The sequence below is a fragment of the Typopeltis vanoorti genome, chromosome 6 (genome assembly GCF_054136105.1).
Source record: "Typopeltis vanoorti isolate ZY-2024b chromosome 6, IOZ_Tvanoo_1.0, whole genome shotgun sequence".
Taxonomy (NCBI): Eukaryota; Metazoa; Arthropoda; class Arachnida; order Uropygi; family Thelyphonidae; genus Typopeltis; species Typopeltis vanoorti.
This window is the reverse complement of record NC_143554.1, coordinates 101423793-101436406: the sequence shown is the minus strand read 5'-3', so window position 1 is coordinate 101436406 and position 12614 is coordinate 101423793. Positions and strand designations below refer to the sequence as shown.

At 33.8% G+C, this 12614-nt stretch overlaps 1 protein-coding gene across 2 annotated transcripts in view; it reads left to right on the top strand.

Moving 5' to 3' along the window:
• LOC150105757 (TNF receptor-associated factor family protein DDB_G0272098-like) overlaps nucleotides 1–12614 on the top strand; it is a 176145-nt gene that overhangs the window by 76833 nt on the left and 86698 nt on the right. For both annotated transcript variants that reach the window (XM_090394342.1, XM_090394341.1), the window contains exon 5: nucleotides 6192–6350. In XM_090394342.1, the coding sequence (XP_090250468.1) occupies nucleotides 6192–6350 (159 nt within the window). The remainder of the gene's footprint in view (nucleotides 1–6191; nucleotides 6351–12614) is intronic.

The window sequence follows — 12614 nt, the reverse complement described above, 5'->3', positions numbered from 1 at the left end:
ATAGTGGTTGGTGAGTTTAATACGTTGCGTGAGTGTGTTGCGAATGTAGACACATTGAATCAGTTTAAGGCATGGTCGGATGATTATTGTGCGCAATAGTGTGTACCTCCTATGATGAGTCTCTGACTCCATGGAGGTCAGATCATAATAGTAATAATTGTTCCATTCTTTCTGTATTTCTTCATTTTCTTGTATATTTTCTAAATATTTATTAATCCTCTGTTTGGTATATATTTCTTACATTTAAATTATTTAGGTTTTATTTTTTTTAATAACCAATTTGGAAGGAACCTCAATTTTGCCTTTACCTACAGATCTCTATATGTTTTTAGCCCTCTCCTAACTTTCGTATATTGGAAGAGGCTTGTTGCTTTCTCATTCTACATAGTTCTTACTTTGAACACTCAATAAATAAATTCCTTTGCCTTTTCTTCTTCCTAACATGGATTTTAGGCCAGGTGGCCTGTTCTGGTCTCATGCCATCTCTTTCTTGGTCTTCCATTTCTTCTTTTTCCACTTATTATATAATTTGTATAATACTTTCAGTAGTCTGCTGTTGTCCATTCAATTTAAATGTTTTATCCATTTTTGTTTATACCGTCTTATGTAGTGATTAATTCGTTTTATATTCAGAGATTGTAAAAATTCTTCATTTGTTGTATGGTCCCCCTTGGTATATCCAGCTTTTTTCTGAGAAATTTCATTTCTGCTGTTTGAATTAGTTTTTTCATCTTTCCTTTTTTCTTTTGTAATTCTCAGAATGATTTTTATTTATTTATTGTTATTTTAATATGTATGGGCTATGAGAGCTCTATTTATCAGAAATTCAATCTACTACTAAGCCTTTTGAAATATCAGTATACTATACCCACTTAAAACTTTTTACACCTTCATATTTGAGCATTTCTAGTCAAATAATCATCTATGCCAGCTGTCATTCCTGACTTCAGATTTCTAATGATTTTTTTCCTCAAATAATAAACATGCTCATGATGGTATTTCTCCTGGATATTTTTTATTATTGTGTTATCATTTTATGTAACCAGAATGTTCTCATCTTTCATTTTTTATGCCACCTCTATCATCTTTGATTTCTCTACAGTATTTGTTCCTTCTTTAAATTTAATACCTTCAGAACATTTTAACACATGTGATATTTAGCTTCTGTATTCTTATCAGGCTTCCCATGACTTTTCAAATGACTTAGCTCTCTTAAATTTTTCACTGTATTCTTTATGGACATATGTTTACTTACATGTCAGGAACTTTGAGGTTATTTCTTTTCCAGGTCTGCCTCTTTTAACTTCTTGGGTCCACCACAAAGCTGGAATTTTTCTATTCTTGCACACAACTTCATTTCATGCTTCCTTTGTTTGTAAACAAAGTTTAATTCTTGTTTGTAACTTTCTTTGTTTCTCCAATATTGTTTGTATTTTCAAGTCCATAGTTCACTACTGAATGCTGCTTAATTTAGATTAAAAAAAAACAAAAAAACTTTCATGCATGTTTTTCTTATCAGTTCCTTACTATTCTACTAGGATTCACTTTAATCATATTCAAAACTATGTGGCGATCATTTCCTATTTTAGATTCCCTATATCATTGTATCTTGAACTATTTTGGAGATATCACTATCAACGATAGTTTGATATTCCATGTGAAATTATAACCATTTTAATTATAAAATGTCTTAATGACTAGTTTCATGCCCTGAACAGAAATCCAGCAAATCCATCATTACTTAGTTTTACTCTTTATTATTATTAGGTCCCCATGAGTCATTGACTCATCATGATAGGTTCTCATCATACTGTGACTTGAATGCATTCACTGTCTCCACACTTCTCATATTTCCTCTAAACAGTTATGTTTGATATTTATTTCAACTTTGCTTTGCTGTTTGAAGCTTTCCTTATATCAGCTATCCTTTCTGACTCGGAATTGCTGTATTTCTTCTCTACTATAGCTTTCTCTGGGACCATAAGTGCAATTAAATCTCATTGTCCAATAGCATGAAATTTCAAGTACTATGCCACTAGCATGAAACTGCATTTCATGCTAGTGGCATAGCACTAGCATGAAATGCATCAACTTATCTTCATGTTTATTGTTGAATTCTATAACTACATGTGTTGAGGCTTAAGTGCTGTGAAGAATTCATGTTAGAGGTTTAATGGAATATTAACAGCACTGAGAAAGGATTAAAACTAATTTTAATACTTCCAATATTTCGTCTCCCTCACAGAAACATATTCACAGATTACAAAACTTTTTGTAACAACACACACACAAATACAATACAGAGTGAAACTAAAGTCCTATCTAGGTGGTGTGCCCTCTATGGGCATTTGCAGGTGGCCTGGGATGCAAAGAGGGATCTCTGATAATTAAAGTTTCCCAAATTTTGGGAAGCAACCCAAATGCAACCGTATTTGTTTAAATTAGGTTGATTCCTGAGTGCAGATGCAGATTCAAAGAATAGTCTTTCTTTTTTGAATTTACTATGGTGGAGCATGGTAGTTTTTTTCAGGAGATCCTGTGGGAAGTATCCAAAACATGGTCTGCAAGACTAGACTGACAATAATTGTTTGCAGGTGTAAGAACTGTGTTCTTCTAACTGGATGGACGCTGACCTGCCTGTTTGTCAGAAGTAGGCAAGTTTACAGGAACAAGGTACTCTGTATACACCAGGCACTGAAAGAGGAGGTGGTAGGACTTTAGTTTCACTCTGTATTGTATTTGTGTGTGTGTTGTTACAAAAAGTTTTTGTAATCCCTGAAGATGTCTCTGTGACAGAGATGAAATATTGGAAGTATTAAAATTAGTTTTAATCCTTTCTCAGTGCTGTTAATATTCCATTAAACCTCTAACATGAATTCTTCACAGCGCTTAAGTCTCAACACATGTATTCTGATCATTCATGGTGATGAAATAGCATGCAAAGCAAACTATACGTTAAGTCAAAACTACTCTTATCGAGGCTATTAAATCAGCTGGCCTTTTTAAAAAGATGTCGGGTCAAAGTTATTCCTAACTGTGTTAGGCTTAAAACCAAATTTAAATCTAATAAAGCCCTCCGGATATACAAATGTGCCAGTCTGGCACTATTATGAGAGCAGATTACTGAAACTCTCGCCATCCTAGCTATGACAAATGCCTCCATTGGCTCATTACAGACAGAGCTCTCCGCTATACTCATTCCTGAACTTTGGTCTATTCTCCTTAGCATTTCAGAAGCTTCCTCTCAAAAAGAATTCTGGAAAATAAAAAATAAGCACATCAAAAATTTCAATAACCTTTGCAAATCTAAACTGCTATCAGAAGTTCAACCGCTCCATACAGTAGTCAACCTATCTTCTAAAAAGACTTGGCGAAGATGCCGTTAGTGCCCTAAGCCTCGGACACAATTTTTCCGCCGCACCTACTGATGTTCCAGTATTGGATATTATGTACAATATTGAATGCAGAATCTGTTACTTTTGCTCCAGAAACAGCCAATAACATCAGACTTTACGTAGCTAGCATTCTCTCCCGTTCTTCACCTCCTAAAGTTAATTTATCTTCCAGTCAACTCTCTGTCCTCAAAAAAATTACGGAAAGAAAAAAGTATTGTCATCACCAGAGCTGATAAGGGTAATGCCACTGTTGTTCTCAACGCCTCAGAATATAATCGGAAAATGGATATTATTCTCCATGACCGTGCTACCTACATACCACTGGAACACAATCTCACAAAAACTCAAGTTAAAAAATTAAAAAACCTACTTAAAAAAAGTTTCTTCCTGGACTCCTGACATTACAAAAAAACTCAAACCATTCTGTTCTTGTCCCCCCCACCCTGGATATACGGTTTACCCAAAAATCCACAAACCTAATTCTTTTCTAAGACCTATAGTAGATGCCACCAGTGCACCTTGCTACAAATTATCAAAGCAGTTTGCTAACTCTTTGACCCCCTCACTGGTCTTACCTCATGTTATGTAAAAAGCTCCACCCATTTTAAAAACTTAATTGAAAATCTTACTTTAAATAATACAGATATATTGGTCAGCTTTGACATCATCTCTTTGTTTACAAATATTCCCTTAATTGACACCGTAACACTCTTAAAAAACGTTTTTCCTTCTGATATCTTAGAGCGCTTTTCCTTTGCCATCAACTCTGGTTATTTCTCTTGGAAGAACAAGATCTACAAACAGATAGAGGGAACTGGCATGGGTTTCCCTCCCTCTTGCCAGTTATAAATGGAAAATTTTGAAAAAACGAGCCATTGACTCTTCCCCTCTAAAACCTTCTATCTGGCCAAGATATGAGATGATGTATTCTCTATTTGGCCTCATGGCCCAGACACATTAGATTCCTTCCTCAGTCACCTCAATAGTCTATATCCAAGAATCCATTTTATGATGGAAAAGGAAAATAACAATAGTTTACCCTTCCTAGACACCTTAGTAACACGCCTTCCTAATGGTAATCTTTCTTTCTCTGTATATAGAAAACCTACTCATACAGGCAGATACATTCACAAACTCTCCCACCACCCCTCCCAGCAATATGGCATTATTAAAACTCTGACCAATAGGGCCCACAATCTTTGTTCCAGTAAAACTGCCCTTTCAACCGAACTCAAACACATACACAACACCTTCCTTTCCAATGGCTATAATGACTACAGAATTAAAAAAATAATCAAGTCCTTCCCCATTCCCCGACCATCTCTTCAGAAGGACTTCAGAAATGACATTACCATTCCTTACATCCATGGTACTTCAGAAAGAATCGCCAGATCATTAAAAAAGTACAACCTCCATACAGCTTTTAAGCCCCACCGTAGACTTGCTACCCTTATTTGCTCCACTAAAGACCAGCTTCCTTCTCTTTCAGTGCCTAGTGTATATAGAGTACCTTGTTCCTGTAAACTTGCCTACTTCAGACAAACAGGCAGGTCAACGTCCATTCGGTTAGAACAACACAGTTCTTACATCTGCAAACACAATTTTGGTCAGTCTGGCCTTGCAGACCATGTTTTGGATACTTCCCACAGGATCTCCTGAAAAAAACTACCATGCTCCACCATAGTAAATTCAAAAAAGAAAGACTATTCTTTGAATCTGCATCTGCACTCAGGAATCAACAAAATTTAAACAAATACGGTTGCATTAAACTTCCCAAAATTTGGGAAACTTTAATTATCAGAGATTCCTCTTTACATCCCAGGCCACCTGCAAATGCCTATAGAGGGCACACCACTTAAATAGGACTTTAGTTTCACTCTGTATTGTATTTGTTTGTGTGTGTGTGTGTTGTTACCACGAAGATGTCTCTGTGACGGAGACGAAATATTGGAAGTATTAAAATTAGTTTTAATCCTTTCTCAGTGCTGTTAATATTCATTAAACCTCTAACATGAATTCTATAACTATTGAATTGAATTCAATAGTTATAGTATCAACTATTATTGAATTAACTTATCTTCATGTTTATTGTTGAATACTATAACTATTCTTTCCTTTCCTTGATCACTGTTGCATGAATATAACATAATTATAACATCTTATAAAAAGAGTATCGCACTTGTTTTTTCTTCGCAACACTTCAGCATGCATTTCTGTAATTCCTGTACCAGCACCATTTTATTTCTGTTTCATTAATGCTCATGTTGATGGATCTCATTTTCAATTCTGCCAATGTTAAAGTTGTATGCACTCAGTTTCTTGTTCATCAGAAACTAAACTACATAGTTTTTAGTGTATGTGCATATGCACCACCCCTCACTCTGGTTCTTTGAAAACAGCTTTTCTCAAAAACTTTTAGATTGTCAGAATATCAGAATATTTGGATTATCAGAATAGGTCAACATTAGTTTCCAGCCATGTTATAAAAATTAATAATAAAAGTCTAGCAGGTATAGCTCACAAAAATGAAAGAAAAATATCACATTTAGATGAAGAATTGCAGTATACAATCACATATCACCTCATGCTATAGCCGGTCTCACTTTAAAAAGGGTGACATGTCAAGTGTTGATACTTGCTTCAGTAAGTTTGACAAATTTGAATCGATAAATGCATTTTTCTTTATGTTCAATTTGTCCAGCTTTCATTTGAATAACATTTATATGCTGAAATAATGAGTTGTTATTTCTTGAACATAAAATTGAAGTATTGAAATTGTTTTGCTATTTCTTTTAGGAACACAGAAGTAGATGTGATGGTTCTTTTGTTCAATGTCCTAATAGCAGTACTTTTGTAAATCACAACACATTTGATAAACATTTAAAAAATCAATGCCTTCAGACCCATGTGAATTGTTCTTACTGCTCAAAAGAAGTTCCCAAAAGAGAAATTGATGTAAGTTTGAATTACTAAATTGTAGTGATATAAATTTAGTAGCTTTGATAGAAATAGCAGTATATGCAATAGTTAGGACATATATATCTCACTCTTAACAGTTTAGGACAATGTTTGTTCTTCAGAACCCTAGAGTTGAATGAAAATTTATATGGGGTTCTTCAGATTTTAGAGATATTTATAACTTATATTAGATGTAGTTTTTTTTTGGGGGGGGGGAATCTTCAGTGAATAGGAAAAATACTAATTTTTATTTAAATTGACTTATTTATATTATTTATAAAATAATATTACTTTATTTGTAATATTATGCATCATGTTTTCTTGATTGGATTATTTTTCAGGTAATGGTTCATTGTCGTAATTCCATTCTGATAATTTATTTTAATGAAAATTTTGATAGGGGTTCTGCAAAAAGAATTGTTTTTGTATGGGATTTCATTGACTCAAAGTTTAAGATACACTGGTTTGAGACATGTTTATTTAGAATTATATATACTCATTTTCAAGGATCCAGAAATCCACTTGCTACAGGTGAGTTATTGGAGACAAGTGACAAGTTAATTTTCAGCCATGTTCTAAATGCATTCAAAATATATTAATTTCTTTTGCATAATTTACACATATTTTAAAAGCATCATCTCATTCACTGTTAAGTTATTTGTTCATGGATGGCTACCAACAAATTTATTAAAAAAGTTTTTATTTTCAACTATCTGGAAATAAAACTTCTAGATTTGAAATTCTTAATTCTAACACTAGCATTTCCTTTTTAAAGAATCCCAAAAGCACTTGCAATTTTAGTTGCTGGTTTTGTCTAAAAGTCATGTTGTAAACCAATCATCTTCACTTTCTTCTGTCTTTTATCTTGTAAGATTCAGAACTTTGTTTTTCTTTGTATATGAAATATTATGGAAATATGAACAGTGATTAAAAGCAATCTGTCATATCTTTTTCCCATAACCAGTGTCATAATATAATAACTGATAACCTTTAAACATTTTTCTTTCTATATGAAGGACTTCAAAAATATCTGCTACTGAGTTGCAAAAATTCCCCTAATTTCTCTCGCAGCAATATTATAGTGCTCCACTACTAGTCATACTTCTGGTTTTCATTTCAATCATGAAGTGAGAAAGATGAGATTGCGTGTTATAGTTATGGTGCTTTACTTGAAAACTGTAAATCTCATACACTTGAAGTGTGTGAGAAAACATATTTTAATTTATAAAAATTAATTTAAACATATTATTCATACCACGAATATATTTAAATTAAATTAGTTATTTCTAATAAATTGTTGAATCAAATCAGATTTCCATTCATTTAGTTCATTATTAATCTTACACATATTTACCATAAGCACAACATATGTAATAATCTATTATTTTAAAAAATAATTATGCTTTCTTACAATATAATTTTATTAAAAAAACAACAACAGTAATTTGAAACATAAAAATTAAAATTGGTGCAATCTAATTAAATACTGTAGTATATCTGTAAATTTTATTTTTTCAACATCTTTAAACCCCTTAAATAGGACATGATTGTAATATAGCATTGTCCAAAGCTTATTTTCTCAGTTCACAACTTTAATTAGCTTAGTGTAATTAAGTAATTGAAAATTTTGCATAATAAAAATTCTTTTTAATTCTGTTATTTAAAAAAAATGTAATTATCTTGCAAAGATAAGTCAAAGACTGGATCATGTGAGTGATTCTATCATGAAACGTGTTGGCTCTACAGTGAGTGCTACCCAGGGTTGTACTTATGCACAGGTACACAAGGCTCTAGCTGTATGCCCCAAAAAATGAGGGCCAATTTAAGGGACACAGACAATGAGGAGGGGGGGGGGGGGAGTTCCAGAACACTTTAGTACCTCAAGCCCTGCCAGACTCGAGAAAAGTGTAAGTACAGTCCTGCTGCCTGCCTGCTTTCTTGTTTTCATGAATTTTATTATTGCCTTTCCCATAATTATTGTTTATGGATAATTTATATAAATTCACCCTTCATTATGAACAATAAACGAAAGAAAACACAAACTGAAGATGGCAATTAAATTAAGTATTTTTGAGATCCTTACAGTTAAAACATTAGTCAGTTATTACACAACTTAGGAGAGTTTTTATGATAATTTCTGTTATGACCAAGGTAGGCCGTAAATTTCAGTTGTGTGCTGAGTGGATAGAAAATAGATCCATCTCCTAATAATTGTAAAAGAAGGTTATTTGTTTGCTAAACAGTAGCTGAGGTGTTGAATGTTTAGAATTTGGGGATGACACAATGACCATAACAATAATTGAATAATAATTAATAGAGTATGTACAAAAGAATAATGTGTAATGGCTACCTTTCTGTTATATAAGAAATACTTGTTCATGCAATTTAAACAGAGTGTTTTCCTGTCTAATGAATATACAGTTATGTGTGCTTAATGTACTTAAACCAGTAACTCAGCTTAAATATTTTATTTGCAACAATTTCAAGTTGCTTATCTCTACGTTACCATTATTTTTCTTATGTCATCTGAATTCCTATTTGGGTGTGAGATGAGTTTCCTTCTCCGATAAGAGACCATGGCTCTGCTTGTTTGGAAGCCTAAAGTGACTAAAAGTTTCGTGTTTGGTCTAGAGCAGGGCCTCTGAAGCAGATAAAATTATAAATCTTAAAAAATATATATTTTTTTTAAATAAATAAAAAATCCAAAAATATTATAAAGATTAATAAAAATATAAAAAAATAATCCTGAGCTACCCATGGTACTAATGTATTACAGATTTTACAACTTTTCATGGGTGGGAGTTACATAAAAAAAATGCTTACTGGTCAGTTTCTCTTAACACACTTATTCAACAGATTACTGTTGACAAGTGGAGTTGATTCCTAGGCATTGAGTGTAACTTCACAAGCACAGAGATAAAATTTTACACACTATAGTGTTGAGCAGGATACTGAATTTTGTCAGTTCTGAGAGACAAGTCTAGAACATTCTTCAACTCATTTCTTGGCCTTCTGTATTAGGAAATTATTATTATTATTATTTATTTATTTTAAAATTATCCCATGGTATTATTACACCAGATCATAGAGATCAAATTCATGTATTTTATAGAGCACCTTTTCTAGGTTGTTATAAAGTTCACATTTAGAAATATTCATGCAATTTAGTAAATGCATTGATGATGCTGCCTCGATGTTACAGATTTTGCAGATGGGGAAGACTTTTTTTATACCTTTCTAAACTTGATTGGTCTTGAGGCGAGAGATCATGGTAGTGGCACATTGATTAAACTTGGAGTTGATGGTAGTGCCTGGTTTTTCTGCTGAATACCAGTGGTGAGTCATGTCCTGGAGAATCATTCTTTTTATGTTTTCTTTTTGAGTAGTTTTAAAAAGATCAAAATCTGTGGTATCACTTGATGTTACATGCATTTTTGCTACTTCATCTGCAGTTTCATTTCCCTTTAATCCCTTGGAAATTTATTTCGGAATCCTTATGTAGTTTGTTTATGTTTTTTGCTATGTCTCTAAGTATTTCTTGATGGCTAGTGTAGCAGTTCATAATAGCTCGAAGGGCTGCTAAAGAATCTGAAAAATATAAATTCCTTTGGATTTTCTTTATCCAAATGTTGCAGTGCTATGTTAATGGCTGTTAATTATGCATGGTATGAGTTACATCCTATACTGTTGGGTGTTTTTAGTTCTATATTTTGAAAGCCATACATGAGTATGCCACTCCCAGAATTGCCGTTGGAATTTTGGAGCCATCTATGTAGATCTTTATTGAGTCAGGTCCGTATTCCATTATTTTTGAAAGAGCTAATGATCTTAAGATTTCGGGGTTTTCTAGGGTTTTTTTTTTTCTCATGTTTCCCTATTTCAAAATTAATAACTATATTTTTCCTGTTGAAAGTTTATTTTTCACTTGGTCAGACTATAATAAATTTATTTTAATCCTTTATCCAAGTGTGTGCAAACAAAGTTTGCCTGAAAGTATCTTCAGGACTGAGGTAAGGTGGTACAACACTGGGCGACTCCTTGCAAAGGTGGAGCAAGGTACCAACACTTCTATCTCAGTATCTCCCATAATGCAAAACACATCTCCTTGCAGATATGTATAATGTTATGCATTAAATGGGAAGGGCCACTACCCAGACTAGTTTTGACCTTTATTGAGGTCTCTTCAGTGGGAGCCAGGCCCAAGTGGAGATACCAAGGCAGAAGCATTAGCAAGGTCATCTCCTCCTATAGGAGCTGCCAAACGGTGTGCCACCTTTTTATTAAATTACTCTGGAATTACCAAGTGAAAAATAAACTTTGAACATCTTTCTCTAAATCCAGAGTAATTTAATAAAAAGGTGGCACACCGTTTGGCAGCTCCTATAGGAGGAGATGACCTTGCTAATGCTTCTGCCTGGTATCTCCACTTGGGCCTAGCTCCCACCGAAGAGACTTCAATAAAGGTCTAAACTAGTCTGGGTATTGGCCCTTCCCAAGTAATGCATAACATTATACATATCTGCAAGGAGATGTGTTTTGCATTATGGGAGATACTGAGATAGAAGTGTTGGTAGCTTGCTCCACCTTTGCAAGGAGTCGCCAGTGTTGTACCACCTTACCTCAGTCTTGAAGATACTTCCAGGCGCAAACTTTGTTTGCACACACTTGGATAAAGGATTAAACTAAATTTATTATATTTTTCCTGTCTTGATTTGGAGGAAATGCTGGGTAGTTGGCTATTTTATTTGGACAATCCAAGGGAATTTTATTTTCCATGATTTCATACATTGTTGATTTTTTCTTTATTCTGTTTGTTGGTTGCCACTTTTTAAAAAGTTCACTTGTTCTATGATGTGCAAGGTTGGCTCTTTTTTCTACAGATTTAGTAAGGTTTTCTTCCTACCTAATTTTTAAAGGAAAAAGGTTGGATTCGAATTCTGATATTTTTCCAGGAGTTGTATTCCTTAGTCTATATTTTTATTCTATAGTTGTATTCCTTAGTCATATGATTTTAGCTGCATTTTTCTGAATTTTTATATGCTTGTCTAAACTGGTTTGTGATGTTTGCATCCAGATGGGCGAAGCATTTTCCATTATGGGTTGGTAAATAGAAGTGTGCGGGTACTTAAGGGTGAAAGCTGTATAACTGAGAGGAGAACTCCACATAGCTTTTAAAGGAATGCAGAGAACTGACCAGGGCTTCTGACCTAATGTCCAATCCTCACCTTCTCGTGGTGCACCCTGTTGGGTATCTACTTGGATACTGAACGAATGAGGATGGGCTGGTAATTTGGGATTTAGCCGACCAAATTGTATTCTTATTGGCTTAAACCACAATATAAAATAATGGTACAACATGACAGAATTTCATGCCAGGTGGGGGGTGTCACCAGTTAAACAAGGTCCGTTGTTTTCACCAGGACGAACAGCGAAAAGTCGGCTACTGGAACAAATCCTAAAAACCCACCCCAACTCAACATCACCAGAGTTTAAGATCGGTACTATTAACATAAGAAGCATGAATGGCAAAGAAATGGAGCTAGCTGAGGAATTAGATAAGTACCAGATCGACATAATAGGGGTGACTGAAACAAAAATAGGCAAAAACTGGTGAGATCTTTCTGAGCAATAAATACAAAATGTTATATTCAGGCAATGACAATCAAGGAAAAGAAGGAGTAGCCATAGTATTCAACACAAAATACGAGGTTAATCTTCTTGAATGGCAGGCAGTCTAATGTAGAGAGATGTGGGCAAATATGAGAATGGGGAACTGGACAATGAGACTTATTTGTGCCTATGGTCCCACAGAAGGTTCTACTAAGGTAGAAGTGGAGGAAATTTTTGAGCTTTAGAGAAAGCAACTGACACAATGAAAAAGGAAAAGTTGTTCCTTGTTGTGGATCTAAATAGCAGAAGAAGAAATTATTGTCAGACATATAAAAATATATTAGGAAAATTTGAAGAAAACAGCAAAGCTAATAATAATGGCAAATACCTGTTGGATTTCTGCTCAGGACATGGACCTGGTTATTATTAACACCATCTTCCAATATAAAAATGCACACAAATTCACATGGAGAGAAGAAGCAAGAGAATAAGAAAGAATAAGACAATAACATAGTCTCATTGACTATGTTATTGTTGACAGTGATGTTTCTGTCAACAATAACATAGTCAACAATAACAAAAGGGAGAAAATTATAAAGCGAATAAAAATTGAGCAGCTTTCAGATATGAACTGTAGACTAAAATACACAA